The sequence below is a fragment of the Myotis daubentonii genome, chromosome 1, assembly GCF_963259705.1.
Source record: "Myotis daubentonii chromosome 1, mMyoDau2.1, whole genome shotgun sequence".
In the NCBI taxonomy this organism is placed as follows: domain Eukaryota; kingdom Metazoa; phylum Chordata; class Mammalia; order Chiroptera; family Vespertilionidae; genus Myotis; species Myotis daubentonii.
Window position 1 is genome coordinate 47,274,092 of NC_081840.1, and position 18,174 is coordinate 47,292,265.

Here is an 18,174-nt window from a genome sequence, read left to right on the forward strand (position 1 = left end):
CTCCGGCTCGTCTATACACGGCGCAGGGGCCAGGGTGACAAATGCTCCCCTGTGGTCAGGAGACGGAGGTTCAAGAACTCGCTTGGTTTCCTCCCGACTGTATGATGTGGGCAAACTATGTCCCTCATTGGCCCTGGATTCCTCGGCCGTAGACTCCCAGGCGGGCCTGGTGAGCCGACCCCTTCCAGGGCTGATGCGCTGATCCTGAGTGGACACTAACGGCCTCCCATCCTGCCTTTACGTTGCAGGGACAGTGTTTGAGGGCAGTTACAGAGGATGAGAAGAAGCCACGCAGGAACTTGAGGCTGGCATCCCAAAGTAACCCCCACTTGTAACGATACGCTGTGGCGTGGGCAGTAATTAGCCATCTTCTTAGACCGGCTCAGGTCTAAGCTGGCGCTTGTAGAGTGGGCGGTGCCGTCGGGGGTGTAGCGGGGTGCTTCAGTAGACTGCCAGGTGGTGAAGGGAGCAGCCCACAGGCCGAGTCCCAGCTTTTAGGGCGTCAAGATCAAGGCCCAAATGCAGCGCTGCCACTGCCCGCACTGCCCGGCTCACCCAGAGCTGCTGCTGGCAGGAGCCCAGCTGGGCCCAGCTCGCTCCTTGGAGTGGGACTCCACGGCAGTCCAAGGCAAACCTGTTCATTTGGAGGCTGATTATAGAAACATGGCCAGAATTCTCCCCTCCCTCTCACTTCCAAAGGATGCGGGCGGCAAACGGGCTGTTACCAAGGAGCAATGAGGAGGCAGCCCCACAGGAGCGAAGCCCCAAACCAGGGCACTGCATTCACGAGGCCCTCTCACACCGGCTGCCTCAGACAGGGGTGCAGGTGTGTGGGGGTTGCAGGTGTGTGTGGGTTGCAGGTGTGTGGAGGTTGCAGGTGTGTGGGGGTTGTAGGTGTGTGGGGGTTGCAGGTGTGTGGGGGTTGCAGATGTGTGGGGGTTGCAGGTGTGTGGGGGTTGCAGGTGTGTGGGGGTTGCAGGCGTGTGGGGGTTGCAGGTGTGTGGGTGAGCCTGTTGCTCAGTGAGAGCCTGGAGCGGTTTGGACTTGATTATTTGCACACACTGTCTCTGAGGCATGTTTGCAATGAGGTGCGGTTCCCTCAGGGTTTTCTCTGGAAGTTATCGGGAACAGCGGAGTTGGAAAACGTTGCCAGGAGAAAAGTAACGTTAAGGAAATCCTCTGGGAGAGAAAGTGCATGGACTGAGAGGAGGATCTGAGACTGAACCAGATTAGAACGACTGGGACGGAGTCGTTTACCTTGGCCCTGCCCTTTCCTCAGCTGTGCTCAGAAAGGCGGACAGGACCTGGGTCCTGTCCTCAAGGGGGTGTAGTGTAACCCTGACTTAGCCCTGTGGCAGGGCTGTCCAGCCCGTACATTTGGGGCTGGGTGATTCTCGCAGTGGGGCTGACCTGTGCACTGTAGCATTAGCAGCAGCTGGTCTCTGCCCACTAGATGCCTGTAGCACCCAACCTGTCACAGCCAAAACTGCCCGCAGACGTGGCCAGATGTCTCTGGGGGCAGAGGGGCAGTTGCCCCTGGCTGAGAACTACTGCCCCAGGAGCGTGCAGTGACTTTTCTACCACAGGACTCCAGAGCGTTACATCACACGCCCTGGTGATGACTCTATTGAGAAGGTTACCCCTGAAACAATAAGGCTGGGGTTACTCACGTCAAACCATCAAACCCAAGAGGGACTCTGGGCCCCATATTCTTTTAGAACTTGCGTATTCTTTTATATAATCGGGTATGTCCAAGGCTAAGAGAAATGGGTGAGAGAGAACTATTCACCCTTAAGATTACAAACCTCTTTCCCTGGGGTCCAGATGTTGCTCAGGTAGCAACTTCCCTCAGAATCCCCTCATCATTCCCCTCCCTCCCTTAGTACGAGGTTTTCTCCCGTCATTGCCTTTGGTCACAATGCCCACTCTTTACGGGGAGGTGCCAGGTGTGCCAGGCACATCTGCAGCTCCTACGAGGTGCCTCCACTAAGTGACACAAATGGAAAGCTGGACTGAAGGGGTAAACAAGGCTCATTGTCCTGAAGGCAGGATCCGGGGAGAGGAGCACATCCAGGACCATCCCCGCCTGCCTCACAGGAAGTCAGATGCCCCCGTGAGGAAGGGAGGGGCTGCAGGGGTGGAGTCACAGTCCAGCAGTTCTTGGTTTCTGCAAATTGACTCTTCCTGACCTCAGACACCGACGCTGAGTCCAGATGGTGATGGGCGACAAAGCTAGAGCCCATCCAACCTGAGTACTCATGTTGTCTAGCCCTGTTTTCAACACTGAGGGACAAGAGGAAGCCAAAAAGTTTCTATAATCCTGTCTTTAGTGGGCCTGCACTGAGCAACTGCATGCGCTCAGTGGGACCGGAGCCGGCCGAGGTGCAGGTAGACAAGAGCGCTGCACAGTGGTGGTGGGGTGGGGTGGGGGGCTCACCCACAGCAACTCTGTGGAGTAGCACGATCAGATTCCGCTTGACCCTAAGGAAACCGGGTAGTTTTAGAAAACCTTTAAAAAAGAGGTAGAACAAAAGCTTGCCAAGCTAAGATGGCTAATTATCTAATTTTTTGAGACCAGAATGTATGCTGTGTGGTTCTTGACCTTGTGTTTCTCCAAGTTCCTATTTATAAATAAACTCTATGAGATGGGAAAGGATCCGTTCTTCCAAAGTATCCCAATGAGAGGCCAGAGGGGCTCCTGCCTTCCAGCTGCCCCTGGAGACGGGGGGCTGACGGGTCAGGAGCAAAATCATCAATGTGCTGAGCAGTGAGTCCCAGTCCCTTCATCTAAGGCAGTCGCCACACCGCTTTCTTTCTTTCTTTCTTTCTTTCTTTCTTTCTTTCTTTCTTTCTTTCTTTCTTTCTTTCTTTCTTTCTAAAATATATTTTATTGATTTTTTTACAGAGAGGAAGGGAGAGGGATAGAGAGTTAGAAACATCGATGAGAGAGAAGCATCGATCAGCTGCCTCCTGCACCCCCCCTACTGGGGATGTGCCTGCAACCAAGGTACATGCCCTTGACTGGAATCAAACCTGGGACCCTTTAGTCCCCAGGCCGATGCTCTATCCAGTGAGCCAAACCGGTTAGGGTGACACACTGCGTGCTTTCTGCGCACAGCCCAGGCCCGGCTCTGAGGGGAACGCCCAGGGAGCAACTTTCCTGGGAAAGCCCGCCGTGGGCGTCACCTTGCCCCTAACAACAAGCCCCTGGCCTGGAGCAGACCGTGCCCAGAAACGATGTGGGCAAAGGGGTCAGGCCGGGAGCTGGCGCTGCCTTGGCGAGGTGGCCCGGCTGACCTGTCCAGCACCGTCTCCCCAGCACCCATCCACACGATGCCAGCCCCCTTCTAAAATGGCAGCTGTCTCCGAGTGAGCACCCCATTTACGTCACCCACACGATTCCTTTGGGAGGCCCTTCGCCTCTTCCACCTGGAAAATTCTTTCAAAGCCCAATTCCAATCATATCCTCCCAGAAGTCCCCCCGATCCCGTGGACGGCGACTCATAGTCTCCCTCGGAGAAGCTGGGGTCACGCGCCGTCTCTGACTCTGAGTGCGCCGCAGGGCGATCTGTTACCACACGGAAACAGAAAAGTGTCTAACTTGTCCGCACACTTCAGGCGCCGTACGGACAGGGACCATTGGTGTCTTTCTCGCTTTTTGTGCCTGGCACTGTGCCTGGTGCTCAGGATGAGTTTGAAAGAATGTAACCAATCCGTCTCCCTTCCCCTCCCCTTGCCAGTGTCTTCTCTGCAGAATGATTTGAACATAAGCCTGGCGGACTGTTACATTTTAGTTTTATCTTTATTTTGCTTTGTTACCAATTTGCCAACAGCATTAAAATCAATTCATTTGTTTAAGAAAAACTAGAGATGGGCACTTAGCTGCCAGGCTTCGAAGGCCTGGGAGGGAGTTGCCTAGAGATGCTACCAGGCTTCCCGTTCCCTGGCCTGATGAGGATACAGGCCCCAGTCTCACCACCCATCATTCCTTCAGCAGGGAGGTTACCAAGCACCCCGGGCTGGCACTGTAACCCGCGCCTACTGGCCCGCGCCTAGGCCCTAGAGCGGGGCGGCTCCCTCTCCTGGGCATGCATTCCTGCAACCTGGAAGGGTAGGGCCCTTAGTCCCTATCATGGTCTTAGAAAACCAGTTCTCTCAGGTAATCCCGTAGTATCTTCTTGGCCGGTTTATTTGTAGAAATTGCTTCTTTACTGGATCATTTCTTTGTAGTGTTAATAAGGAAAAGTCCCCAGTTAGGTCCTCCAAAGACGGTGGTGTTCTGCGATGACTGAGGGCTTCTTTCTTGCTCTTCTTACCAAAGCATCATCCAGATGAGGGCTAGCATGTCGCTGACCTGAGTCTAGGACAGTCAGAGTTTTGCCATTCGGACTGGGATTACCCCCACTCTCCCTGCCTCTTTCCATTTTCACTAGGTAACATGGCCCCTACCCAAACCGTCCATACTTTAAAGTAACACTTTGAAAAGGGACTGTATCCCTTTTTACTCAAAATTCCATTTGAGTGAACAGAATTGCAAATAGCCTGGGAAAGGCTGGGCTTGTTCCAGGACCCGCGAGCTGTGTCAGTGAGGCGCTTGTTCCTCGGCTGGACTTTTCTGTTTGCACTTGAGGCCTCAGAAGACCTCAAAAGCAGTTAAGCCGCATCCCTCGGTCCAGCGAGATGCCAGTGGAAGACGCAGCTCCTGAGCCAGCCAGACCAGGTAGCAGTGCCCCCGTGGCAGGCAGCCTGCCCATCTCTCTAAGCTGTACCTTCCTGGGCGAGGCATGTGACAGTCCGTTCTGTGTCTGTGTGGTTTCCTTCTGAGTGTCGCATGGCCCTGTCTCTGCTCGCCCTGACGTGCGCCGGAGCACTTGATGGAGCGCGGACGGCTCCCCCACGTCTGCCCGGCGTGCCCCCCGTCACGCAGCCCAGGAACTCCTCTGGGTTCTCATCCAGGGGCTCTCGTGTCCGTCTCTGTCCGCCAGCCCGCCTCCATCTCTCCTGTCTGCCCACCGGTCTACAGTGGGAACTGCTTGTCTTGTTCACCGTCAGAAACAAACCACGTCTGTGTTCCATCTGCAGCTGAATTTCTCTCCGGCATCATCTTTGACGCCTGTTCTCTGCAGCATCCCAGAGGCTGCTGTGATGCAGGCGTTGGTTTCTCTCTCTGGGCCTGGTTCTCCGGTCGCCCCAACAGCTCTCCCTGCACCTCAGAGTCTCCCTGGCTTCCCCTCTCCCTTTAGTTCGTAGATGCTTTGGTGTCTGCCTCCCATGGGACCCCGGCCCCGTGGCTTCACCCTGCTCTGCAGAGAAGCCCTGCTTCTGTGATGGTGGGTGGGGCAGGAGGCAGGCATAGCATCCCAACACCTTCCTGCCCTGGGCTTCTGCAGGGCACAAGTCTGAGGAGGTGGCGCCTCGCCCCCATCCCCCTTGCGTAGTGGCTGGCGCTCTTTGCTTGCTCAGTCAAGCTGCGTTGTTGAAGCTGCATCGAGTCGCGGCTGAAAGCTCTGTCCTGGTCTTGGGGCGCCCCTCGTCGTGGTGCTGGCTCTCCTCTCGCTGTTTCCACGGAGGCGCAACCTGGGCCCTGACAAGTAGTTGCCCTGGAGCAAGGAGCCCGGCCAAGCCCCGGAGAAAATCGGGCCGTTGTACACAGCGCCTAGTGCAGCACAGGCACCGCTCAGGGAGCCGGGAAAGCGGACTCTCCCTCCAGACAAGCCACCCAGCGGGGCTCTTGAGAGGAGCCCGTTCCCGGAGGCCCGGCCTCCACAGGCTGCCCCGCTCCCCAAGGCCACGGCGGGGCAGCTCCCCCAGCCCCGAGCCCTGCTGGCTGTCGGGGCCGGTGGCTCCCAGGACGTGTGAGGTGACTGTGAAGGTGACGACGGTAGAAACTGTCCGGTTTGGACGGCTTAGCCAAGTGGTCGGGCTTCCTGGTTATAGTCTCATGTGGTGAGAACTAGTTTGGTACCACAGGCATCTGGAGTTTTAGGAACAAAGAACAAAGGTGTATTTCATTGGAAGGCCTAGAAAGACAACCATGACTAGTTGGGGGTTTTCTGGGTGGTGGCTGTTTTTAAGATCCTAGAGGCCTTGGTCGCCTCCAGGTACCTTAAAAGGAAAAACACACCCAATACCAAATTCCCGAGAGCAGAGGCCGCAGCCGAGCGGGAACAAGCATGAGTTGCACAAACACAACACGCTCCCAGGGGAAAGCCGTGTGTGAGTGCCTCCCAGGCCACACACGGGCCCTGTGTTCAGGCCGGGGAGCCACTTGGGGGGCCATGGGCTACCGGTGGTGGCTGATAAGAGCCCAGAGAGCAGGTACCCCTGTGCTTGAGGACAGCTCCTCGCCACACCGGCCATTCATCCTTACAACTCCCGGGACCACCTGGGAAGTCAGACCAGAGACTCCAGGGCCGGCCTTGGCCCAGGAGGCTGCAGACTCACTATGAGATTGCAGAATAGCAGGAAAGGACACTGGCCGGCGGCCCCGAGGGAATCAGCCCGGCGCTGGTCACATGGCAGAGGCGTGAGCAGAACCTCGCCGGCTGTCTCAGGTCTGGTTCCCTAGGGTGTCAAGTGACCCCAAGGTAAGGGCCTGGCCCTCTGCTGGCCCTTCACACCTGGCTAGGGCTCGCCCAGGGTCTCAGTGCCTTAGTGTCAGGCTGGGTAGCCACCTCCTGCACAACTCCTACCTCCACTGTGAACTGGAACACACATCCACACACACAGGCCACAAGTTCCTCCTGAATCAGAGAAGCCACCAGACCAGAGGGGTGTGTAAGCAGAGGCTGGGTTTAGATGGAGGCCCTGCTGGGAGGAGGATGAGTGGCTCTAAGAACTGGACGGAGCAGGCTGGGGCACCCCGAGGCTTCAGGACTGGGCTCCCTGTCCTACGGAAGCAGATGGAGTCACCGTGCCCCTCCTCCGGGGAGGTCCCCCATAGGCTGACTACGGAATTTCACCTTAGACACTGGGCACTGTTTCAGCCCCACTGAGGACGCCCAACTTGCCCCATTTATCTGCAACAATAACTGCTGAGAGAAGCCACACTCCCCTGGTCCCACCTGGCACAGAAGGGAGGCTGGTATGGAGGAGTTTCTCGTTTATCCAGTGGGGCCAGAGTAATAATAGAACCAGACCAGGACAACGAGACTGGCTGGGGACGGAGCAGAAGTGTGGGGACAGGTTCCAGCTACGCTCTGCCAGCCCCGCCAGCCTGACATGGCTGGCTCCTTGCTGAGGAAGAGTGGCCAGGTGACAGAGAGGCAGGTGACAGCCTGCCAAGTAGACGCTGACGCTTAGCCTTCCTCACCTGCCACCTGGGCCATTTTGTATGAAAAGCTGAAGTCTGGCCCAAGCAGAGAAACTGCTGTGATCAAAGACCATCAGAATGAGGGGCCACTGTGTGAATCCCCTCGGTGGGCAATTCCCTCCACCCCGTCTGCCTAATACCTCCAACCCAACGAAAGGTAGAGCTTCGAAACACTGGTCATGCCTGCCATGGCTTGACTCGGTTAACTTCCCATCTTTTCCTTCCCTTTCAAAGAGCGAGACCTCACCTACACAGGACTGAGCCTGGGTATGTGGCTGCCGGCCATGCATGCTGCCGCGGGTGATCGCTGTGACTCTCAGTGTGATCTGGGCCTGCGGCACTTCCTGCCCCTCCTCTGTGCTTCTCTGTGCTGCTGCTCTGGCTCCGGCCCTTCACACTGTGGGTCTGACCCTCAAGTCTCTCTCTGATTCAAAGATGATCCGCCAATCAAATGCTCCCCTAATGAAAGACCTAATCACTCTGTACAGCATGTGTGCATCCAAAGAGCCTGTCTCCGATCTTTGTTGGCCATGGTGGAAAGCCATTGCCTGAAAACATGCCTGGGCCCACTGTGGAGGTCGGGGGACTGGCGAGGTGACCTTGGGGATGGGCCCCTGGTTTAGGACTGTGCAATGGAACTTGGGGCGGGGAAGGCAACCCTGATACAGAGGCATCCCAGTGGGCCTTATACCCAACAAGCAAAGGTGGAGCAAGTTCTTATTCTGTAGCCCAGGGTTTCTCAAAGGGTGGTACATGGACCACGTACACCAGCATCAGCTGAGGAGCTTTAATACAAATGCAGATTCCTGGGCTCCACCCCAGATGGAATCAGAGTCTCTGAGGGCTGGACTCAAAAAAGTCTACATTTTAAACAAGCTCTTCAAACGATCCTGGTGCAAATTTGAGAACCCCTGCTGGAGAAGGACCACAGTTTGCACATGGCCCCCTCTAAGTACTCCAGCCAGTCCTGCTAAGGCCAGAACCTGGGAACAGAGATGGGGAAATTGCACCTTCCAGTGGATGATTATGTACCTGTCATTTGATGTCACACCGTGTGCTGTGGGGAGAGAGGAAGGGGAAGGGAGGAATGTAACGTGTGTTTGCTGCCTCTTCCCCAGGAATCATCCTTTCGGTGGTCCTGGCTTGCACTCTTGGCTTCTGCATCGTCCTGGCAGTATTCATCTGGCTTTTCAGAAGGAAGAAGAGGTGAGCTGGTTTTGCTTTGAAGTAGGAGTGGGTGGCGTATGTGTCCCTGAGGATGACTCTGTCTGGAAGGCAGCCTGCACAGTGAAGAGCCCCTCCCCGGTACCAACACCCCTGGCTCAGGCCTCCTTTGCATGAGATGCTGGTCGTACAAGGGTCGTTGTGCCGGAGGTTCTGCCAGCCTTGCTGCTGTGGCTAAAACCTTGGACAAAGCTCTTTGTGGTGGGGTGGGGCGGGGGGGCAGGGTCCCATTTGCCTAAATGTAAGCAGCAAGGCTGTCTTCCAAGATCTTTACATCTGGTGTGTCCTCTTTTCTTATACGTATATTTTTTATTGAACTTATTGGGGTTATATTGGTTAATAGGTTTCAAGTGTACAATTCTGTAATACATCATCTGAATATTGTGTGTTCACCCCACAGGGTCTAGTTTCCTTCCATCACCATGTATCCTCCCTTTACCCTCTTTTACCACCACCGCCCCCCCCCCCCAGCTTCCCCCTGGTACTGTTGTCTGTGTCTACAAGTTTGTTTGTTTTTCTTAATCCCTTCACTTTTTTCACCCAGCCCCTAAACCTCCTGACAGCTGTCAGTCCGTTCTCTGTACCTATGAGTGCGTTTCTATTTTGTTTATTTTGTTCGTTAGATTCCACATGGAAGTGAAATCATATGGTATTTGTCTTTTATGAATCCAAAAAGAAAAGTGAAGGAAAACTTTATTTTTCACTCACTTTAGCTATAGTGCCCTTTGCTCCTATTTCATTGTTATGTTTATTTTTTTCCCCCCTAAAACCCAACTGATTTTTCCTGGCATGAAAAAAGAGGTTGCCAGGAACCCTGCTATGAAGTCGAAGGTTCGAAGCAAGGGTGGTAACGAGTGCTGGTTCCCACACGCAGGCCTAGTATTGTCAGGTGTTAAAAAAGAACAGTTGGACGATGAACGGGTCCCATTTTGGTTAATGCTTTAGTTGCCGCCATTCCCTCCGAAAACCAACAGAAAAGGTCCCGAGACAGGAATCTGGCCCCTAAAACTTGCCTCGTTTCATAGCTGAGTCAGGCTGCGCTCCGCCTCTCTCCCCTCGTTGACTAATGAGCTGTGTGTGTCCTTCCCGTTCCAGCAGCAAGAAGGGTGGCAGCAATAAAGGCGTCATTTACAAACCGGCCCTCAGGAAGGAGGCGGAGGCCCACGCCTGAGGTCCTGGCGCCGCAGGCGCCGAGGGAGGACTTCGCTTTGGATGCTTTTAGGCAAAACAGTGAAGGATGGCTTTCATCACGGCGGCTCCCTGGACGCTTGCACTACCCGAAGGTTCTATGCGCCTCACCCCCAAACACCCCAGACCCGTGGGGGCCTCTAGCTGGGTGCCCCCCACCCTGACGCTCGGCCTCTCCCCGGGCGATCGTGGGTGGGAGAGCTCGCCCAGGAGCAGGAACTCGGAGCTGTGTGCTTCATCTGTGTGAGACCGGAAGAGGTCTGACTCTGGGGACACACCCCACGCCGCCCGTGGGGCTGTGATAACTGAACGTCCCTCTTCTCCAGGGCTTCACTCAGGTGTGGTTTCGAAAGTCCCGGAAGGTCAGCTCCTTGTCCAAGATTTCACACCAGCGTGTGCGCCTGTGGGCCCTCTACTTCTCTGTGCTTTGGAGACTCACGTCTTGCCTCAGGGAAGCCGGTGTTGTCTTCCTCTGGTCCTCCTGCGGTGACAGGACTTTTAGTCTGACCTTGCCACCCGGGCAGTGGGGGCGGGGGGGGGGGTGGAGCACAGGCACAGGGTCAAGGTGCCTGAGACAAAAGGAGGGGGATATTCTTTGAAAGATGGAAGAGGCATCTTCCCAGTCCTGTCCTTGGGGTCAGACACGCTGCCTAGACTGCAGAGAGCGTGGGAGACACGGTCTGAGGAACCTTAGAAGCTGTGAGTGTGAGGAGGTCAGACTGGGAAGCCCGAGCCCGCCCGCCCGCCCGCCCGCAGGGCAGTGAGGGTTTATGCTCCGTAGCGTTTATCAGTAATTGGCCCAGCCCTGAAAATGTGCGGTTGCTTTCTCTCTCCTGGCGCGGACGTGCGCTCTGAGAACCTAGGAAACAGGCAGAAGCAAAGTGGTTGATGAGCTTTGTCCCTTTGGCCTAAATTTCATTTCTGCCTCCTTCGTGGGATTGGGACTTGGCGACTTCTCTGACCCTCAGGATGGAGCCACAGCTTAGTTAAAAGATATTTCAAGGTGTGACAGCAGGGAGTTCTCTGTGCTGGGCTGGCAGCATGGGATGCAGGGACCAAACCAAAGGAATGTTCCAAAGATCCCTCATGGTCTTCCCCCCAAGTCCCAAAGGCAGTTCCTGAGGAGACAACTCCTTCCCTGTCCCCTCCGATGCCAGAGCCCAGGAGCCCAGGGAGTCCCAGGCCCGAGGAGGGGCCCCACCGCAGCCTCTCAGGTCAGCACCTCCCAGTTCACAGAACCCGCTGGTCCCCAGCCTCATCTGACAGCATGGAATGTCCTCCTGAAGCACGGGTCCCTTTCTGTCCTCCTCCCCTCCTGCTCTCCCTCTGACTCTCACAGGTCTTCGCCACTCTCTGCTCTCACGACTTCCCTGGTGACGCCAGCCTGTGCCTGTGGCTCCTGTGCCTGGCGGAGTTACAAATGAGCCCGCGGCGCCTGGGAGACGTGGGTGCTCGCGAGGCCTCTGGCAGGGCTGGGGCCTGGGGCGGCCTCCCATGCTGCCGCCAGCGCACCTGATGCTGGTCAGGTGGCAGCAGGGACAGCCCAGTGACCAGCGACGGGAACGAGGCAAAGCTTTCTTGGCCTCGGCCCAACGTGGCCCATCAGACACCAACAGCAGCCACTCCAGAGCCAAAAGCTCTCTACGCCTTCGGTAGATGAATTTTGTACGAGAACGGGGAGATCACTGTACCTGGCAATGGCTTTCATCAGAAGAGAGATTTACTGGGTGGTGAGAGCAGTGGCGTTTCTCTTTCCCCCTCCCCCCAACACAGCCCAGGCTCTGGCTTCCTGGGCCTCTCGGCTGAGAAAAAACAAAGCCGGGGAAGCAAGCAGAGGCTCCCAGAACCAACAGGCGACCTCCCTGCTAATCCTTATGGGACTGGGAAGCCTTTCCTCAGGCTCTCACTGACCCACTGACACCAGTCGCCACTGAGGGAAACCTGGGGCGGCGGGGGGTGTGGGGGGGGTGGGGAGCGGCGCACGCGGGAAGGCCTGGCTTCGTCGCCTCTCACTAGTGGGGGTCAGGAGTCTCTCTGTTTTGTTTCTTTAGTATCCTCTGATAAACAGTAAAAACCTGCACCTGTTTTCTTAATAGACATTCTAAGATTTTGCTGCATTGACTATTAATGGCATTTCAAGTTCAGACCTTAAATTCTTCTCCCCTTCACTAAGCTCTCTGAGCGCCTCCTGGCTGGCTCCTTGGGGAGCCCTCTGTCCCTGTGCCTGGGACGGAGCGTCGGCCACTGTGACGAAGGTCTGTTTAGCACTTATGTATTTATTGTAAGATTGATTGTAATGAAGACACTGTAAATATGAGAAATTATAAATAAAGTTTTTCACAGGAGACTGAGTTTCTGGAGGTGAGGGTAAAGCACTGCTATCAGCAAGGCACTGGGCAGTTCCCAGGGTCGGGTGACAAGTGACCCATCAGAATGAACAGCAATGCCGTTCGCCTCCAGGTCTCAGCACCTGGCTCCGAAGGCGCACACACTGGCGTCCTCCATCCCTCTATTGCAGGTGGAGGCCTGCGGCCCAGGGTCCCAGCCGCTTACCCGGAGCCGGGAAGTCTAGAGCAGTGGTCGGCAAACTCATTAGTCAACAGAGCCAAATATCAACAGGACAACGATTGAAATTTCTTTTGAGAGCCAACTTTTTTAAACTTAAACTATATAGGTAGGTACATTGTTATCTTAATTAGGGCACTCCTAAGGCTTAGGAAGAGCCACACTCAAGGGGTCAAAGAGCCGCATGTGGCTCGCGAGTCGCGGTTTGCCAACCACTGGTCTAGAGTGATCAGAGAAAGAGCCTTGAAAACTAAGTCAGAGATAAACAGATGCTTGGAAAAGAGGGAGCTATTCTTAACCAAAGGGCCGTGAACACAGGAAACGGGTCTTCTGTCCCTTTACCAGATATTATACCTCGTAGGTGGTAGCCTCTCTTGGTTGCCTGAATGTGACCTTATTTTGGATTCTTTTTACAAAACACACTATCACCCTCCGTGTCATCTTTTGTCTAAGTCCAGATTTCAGATTCTGGTTTGCTAAAGAAGCCAGGCCATCACTGTGTACCTGACTTATTTAGAAAAGCTCCCGGTTCTCACTTCAGTCGCCCCAGGGTGGAGATGGGTATAACACAAGTCACCCCCCACCTGCCCCACAGCCCTCGCCCCCACTCCCTGCTCTTCCTTCCCTCGCAGTGAGGACCGGCACGTGTGGTGACAAGAGCCACAGGCTGGCCGAGGAGACTCCAGTCCTCTTTCAGTGCGGCCATTGCCTCCTCATCGAAATCCAGCTAAATGGGCATTCTAAGCACACAGCCCAGCAGGATTCCAATAAAATATAATGCAAGATGTGAAATTTTAAAGGTCTAGTAGCCACACCAAAAAAGGTAAAAGAAACCAGTGACATTAATTTTACTATATTTTATGTAACCCAGTAGATCCAAAATACTATAATTTCAACATGTGATCAATATTTTGATATGAAAGAATTTCATTCGTGGGTTTTTTTCTCACAGCAAGTCTGAAATCTGGTGTGTATTTTACCCTTCTAGCACATCTCAATTCAGATGCTACGTTTTCATTGAAAACATTTTATCTATATTTAGACTTCATAACATTTACAGTTGAAAAAGCAGATTCACATACTTGCTCCAAACACACCCAGAAGTTTTCCAAATAACTGAATTATCAGCTTAAACTTATGAAAATTAAATAAACGGAGTCTCTCTCATTTCACTAACCACACTCCAGTGCTCCGTCCGCCCATGAGGCCAGGGCAGCACAGCCACCGTGCGGATGTGGAACACTGGCCTCTTCCTTTGAGAGGGTTAGACCTGGAGGACTTTCACTCAAAAATAAACACTAGCGTGAGGGACAGGGGGTGGGAGACAGAAGCTAGGAGGACCCAGGGAGGCAGATACGGAGGGCAAGGGCGGAAGGAAAGAGGGCAGATGGAAAATCAGGCCAAGGCGAACAGGCCAGCTGACCTTAGACCAGCTGCAGGCCCCCTCCACCTCTTTCCCTGGCTCAGGAAGGAGCACTCCCCAGCCCTCCCTGCCCTGGCCATGCCTCTGGGCCATGGCCTGGGGCCCAGGTGCTCAGCTGTGACTCCAGCCTGGGGCGTCCCAGTGCCTTGTGGGGAAGCTCTGGCTGTGGACACAAGGGGGCCCGGTTAATTGCCAGGGACCTGATGCTGTGGGACCCTGACCCAGGGCTCACTGCAACCTGCCCAACCCCCATCTCCTTGGTCCTGACATTCCTGCACCTGACAAGGCAATCTCCACTCCAGCCCCCAGGGGACCAGCACCTCTTGAATTGTTAGTGGTGCCTCTGTTAGAACAAGTCCAGTTCTTCCTTCGAGGTGGGGGGAGAAGTCTTGAGACCCACTTAGGAGAGGAAACCAGACCTCTGGGGCTGCCTGCGGGGAAACGGGTGTCACCTGTGCCGTGGGCACTGTTCTGGCATCACCATCCATGTCCACACTGGAAACGGCCTGGCAGGCATGCATGGCCCAGGGTGGGGGGGGAAGGTGAGGAGGGTCCCATGCCTCACCATGCCCTTTCATTATTGAATGACTGGGCAGAGAGAAGGGCCCAAGTGCTTTGTGGTATGGAATGATTCACCATAACAACTTATTGCAACCAGGTCAGCATATCATTATGACTGCAGGTCACCCAGGGCTTCAGTATTGCCTCTCACTTGTATACCTTTGACTGTTTCAATGCACCTTCACTCCAACAACCCAGGGAAGAGGGAGCAAGGCCCTTATCTTACAGGTGGGAAACGAACCCGGGGCTCTGGCTCTGGGCTAAGCCAAGGCCGCACAGCTCCTGCAGTGCTAGGATCTGCACAGCTTCCACAGCTCCAGTGACATGGAAACACCTTGTAATAGAATTTACTGTGCTGATCTCCATCATGCCGTAACCTCGTAAAACCCCACAGGCTAAAGGCACTAAAGCGTCTCTGCCAATGATTTCTGGAAAGTCAACAGCCACCCCCTGCCTCCAATCTGACTGGTAACATTAAACCCTGGCCGCTGTTCAGGAAAGTCTGACCAAGGAGTGGCAACTGCAAGTGAGCAAAGGTGCCGGGAGCCAGTCCATCCTTGCTGCTTGACACAGTCGCTGCAGGGAAGAAACATCTGCACAGCATATGTTTCAAGGGACCTGGTGTATATAGCATACTGTTCTTAATATGTTTGCTCCCCTTAGCGCTATGTGTTTTAACCAAGGTCACCTCTCCGAGAAAGGTTGTTTCCCCAAGTAGGGATTTTTCCCTGAAGTTAGGGAGGGGATAAAACCCCTTAACTAAGTGCCGGGCGGGTAGTTAATCACTTTAACTACAAACAATCACGCTTAAGCTACATAATCTTTACTCCCTGGAATGGAGATAAGAAACACCCTAACCTTTGGAATAGAGATTGATAGGATTGGAATCAACTGGTATAAATACAGATGTAACAAGACAACAGGAGACAGAACCTGGACTCAGAACCTAGAGACAGAACATGGCAAAAGATCCTGGACAGAAACTGGCAATAGAACCTAGAGACAGAACCTAGCGAGAGAACATGGCTGAAGAACCCGGCTACAGAACCTGGCAAGCGAACCTGGATAGAGAACCTAGCGAGGGAACATGGCTACAGAACCTGGCTGGAGAACCTAGCAAGAGAACATGGACACAGAACCTGGCTGGAGATCCTAAGCAGAACTTCGCTGGAGATCCTGAACAGAACTTGGCTGGAGATCCTGACTAGGCTGCTGATCAACTGAGCGCTGTCTCCGTGTCATTCCTTCTTTGCCGACTCCGTCCACACCTTTGGGGACCCCTGGACCTGCTGGGGTTGGACCCCAGCACAAAGGAGTCAGCCCAGCGCCTGGGAGGTACCCTCACCTCTTCATGCAGCAGCGCAGGTTCCCAAGGCCACGTTCATTGAACCCTCCCTTTTCCTAAGGCTGAACTGGAGAGAAGGAACACACATCCACAGTATAATTCCATTTGTATAAAATCCCAAACGATGCAAACTATCGTGACAGAAACAGATCAGTGGTTGACTGGGGATGAGGTGGGGAGGACAGGGGGAATGAAGGGATTGCGAAGGGGCAGGGGAAATGGTTGAGGTGAAGGTGTGTTCATTATCTTGATGGTGGTGATGGTTTCTCCACATGTCAAACCTGTTCAAATTTTACACTTTAAATATGTGCCACTTATCTTATATCAATGATAACTCAATAAACCTGCAAAAAAAGGGAAAAATACTCCCCCACCCTCAGCCAGATGACACCCTTCCGCCTCCCCCACCCTCAGCCAGATGACACCCTTCCGCCTCCCCCACCCTCAGCCAGATGACACCCTGCCTGTCTCCCCCACCCTCAGCCAGATAACACCCGCCCGCCTCCCCCACCCTCAGCCAGATGACACCCTGCCTGTCTCCCCCACCCTCAGCCAGATAACACCCGCCCGCCTCCCCCACCCTCAGCCAGAAGACACCCGCCCGTTCTGGCAGGTCCATTCGGAGCTTATCCTCCTGGTCCATCTAGAAGCTTGGTGGGAGCCCAGGCTGCATGATCTCTATTCACCCGGCTGGATGTGACCTCTCGATGCTCTAAGTCAAAGTCATTATTTCTGCCTGAGTTCACTCATTTCAAATATTAACTTTTAATTACCTGCAAGGAGGACAACAAACACAGGGCCCCTGGGTTCAAGGGCGGACTGAGACCTCTCCAGCAACTCCGTGTCAGTGATGACAGAGTCAGCCGGCTCCTCTGGAAGGAGCAGACTCTTCTGGAGAGGCAGGCGACATAACCAGTTAGTGCCTCCTGAAACCAGTTTCCCACGCTGCCTAGACATCCAACAACAGCTCTCAGGCATCTCAGTTCCCCTCCCTCCTAACTACCCAACACATAACTATCTGAAAATCTTTCCTGAATATGGTACATGCTTTCTGTGGAGAGCATGCATGATCAGGAACTTACTGTTCCCTCCTAGTTGCTGCAGAAAATGTGGATTGATCTCTTATGATACTGTTATACACCAAGAAGTAGCTATTTGGTCCCCAGTTCCTGGCACAGAGTTGCTAAATATCCTCATGATAAGCCCCGAAGCCATACCTCAGTTCGCTAAGGAGGTGGTGCTTGGATGGGAGGGTGCTGCTTGTCAGAGGGACCAAGCATATGACCAGTGAACTGGACCTTTTAGCCCCACTCCCGACCCCGGGAGTTCAGTCACCAATGGCCGGTGATTTAATCCATCATGCCTTCATAATGCAACCTCCATATAAACCTCAAAACCACAGGTCAGAGAGCTTCCAATCCAGGCAGGTGCTGGGAGGGTGTGCACCCAGGAGGGCACAGACTCTGAATTCCTTCTCCATGCCTCGATCTATATTCCCCTTTATCTGGCTATTCATCTGTGTCCCTTATGAATTATAAGTAAATGTGAGCTATTCTAAGTGTTGTGAGCTGTTCTAACAAATGATCAGACTTGGGGAGGGATCATGGGAATCCACAATTTAGAGCGGGTTAGTCAGATTAAGGGATTAAGCAGAAACAACAACAATGAAAAAAAAAACACTCGTAGACACAGACATCAGGATGGTGACTACCAGAAGGAAAAGGAGTTGGGGCAGGGAGAAGAGGGTAAAGGGGAGATAAATGGTGACAGAAGGAGACTTGACTTGGGGTGGTGAACACACAATACAATATACCGATGGTGTATTACAGAACCTGAGACCTATATAATTTTATTAACCAATGCCACTACAATAAGTTCAATAAAAATAAAATAATAAAACTATGTGCATATGTGGAAACTTTAGAAAGAAAAGAAATACAGGTGACAACCTGGGACTTGGGATTGGTGTCTGAAGTGGCGTGAGTCTTGTGGAATTGAGCCCTTGCTTTTGTGGCGTCTGCACTAACCTCGGGCAGTCAGTACCAGAACTGAGTGAAATTGTAAAACATCCCAGTGGGTGTCCATCAGGAACTGGAGAATTGCTTGGTGTCAAAAACCCCGCACATTTGGTGTCAGAAGGGTTATGAATAAAAGAAAAGGCATTTCCTTTCATCTCGCATCTATCATTCAAAGTAGTTTCCAACAGACTTTCTCATACCTTCTTATTCAGAAGCAAAGATTTAATGAAACTACTGTTTGCTGAGCACAGACTGCATGATGGGGATGCAGCCATGATTTAGATAGCGTCCCCATATTCAATGACGACTGGTATCACAGTCTCACTTGGGGAGACAGACAGAAACCACCAATCAAAAAGAAGAGTAGTATGAAGAGGATACTAGGTGTCTATCAACAGAAGAATGGCTAAGCAAACTGTATATCCATAAAAGGGAATACTATTCAGCAAAAAGTTGCAAATTATTGATACACACAAAAACATGAATCAATCTCAGAAAATTATGTTGGGTGAGAGAAGTCAGACACAAAAGAGTACAT

General features: G+C 53.4%; 1 protein-coding gene across 4 annotated transcripts in view; it reads left to right on the forward strand.

Annotated features, from left to right (window-relative positions):
- CA12 (carbonic anhydrase 12) overlaps nt 1-11,345 on the forward strand; it is a 54,781-nt gene extending 43,436 nt beyond the window's left edge. Inside the window, exons 9-11 of one of the 4 annotated variants that reach the window (XM_059699113.1) lie at nt 7,547-7,579; nt 8,431-8,518; nt 9,635-11,345. In XM_059699113.1, the coding sequence (XP_059555096.1) occupies nt 7,547-7,579; nt 8,431-8,518; nt 9,635-9,707 (194 nt within the window). In that variant the 3' untranslated portion in view covers nt 9,708-11,345. Of the gene's footprint in view, nt 1-7,546; nt 7,580-8,430; nt 8,519-9,631 lie in introns of all 4 variants that reach the window. The other 3 variants (XM_059699104.1, XM_059699130.1, XM_059699121.1) reach the window with 3 other exon arrangements.
- The last annotated feature ends 6,829 nt before the right edge of the window (nt 11,346-18,174 follow it).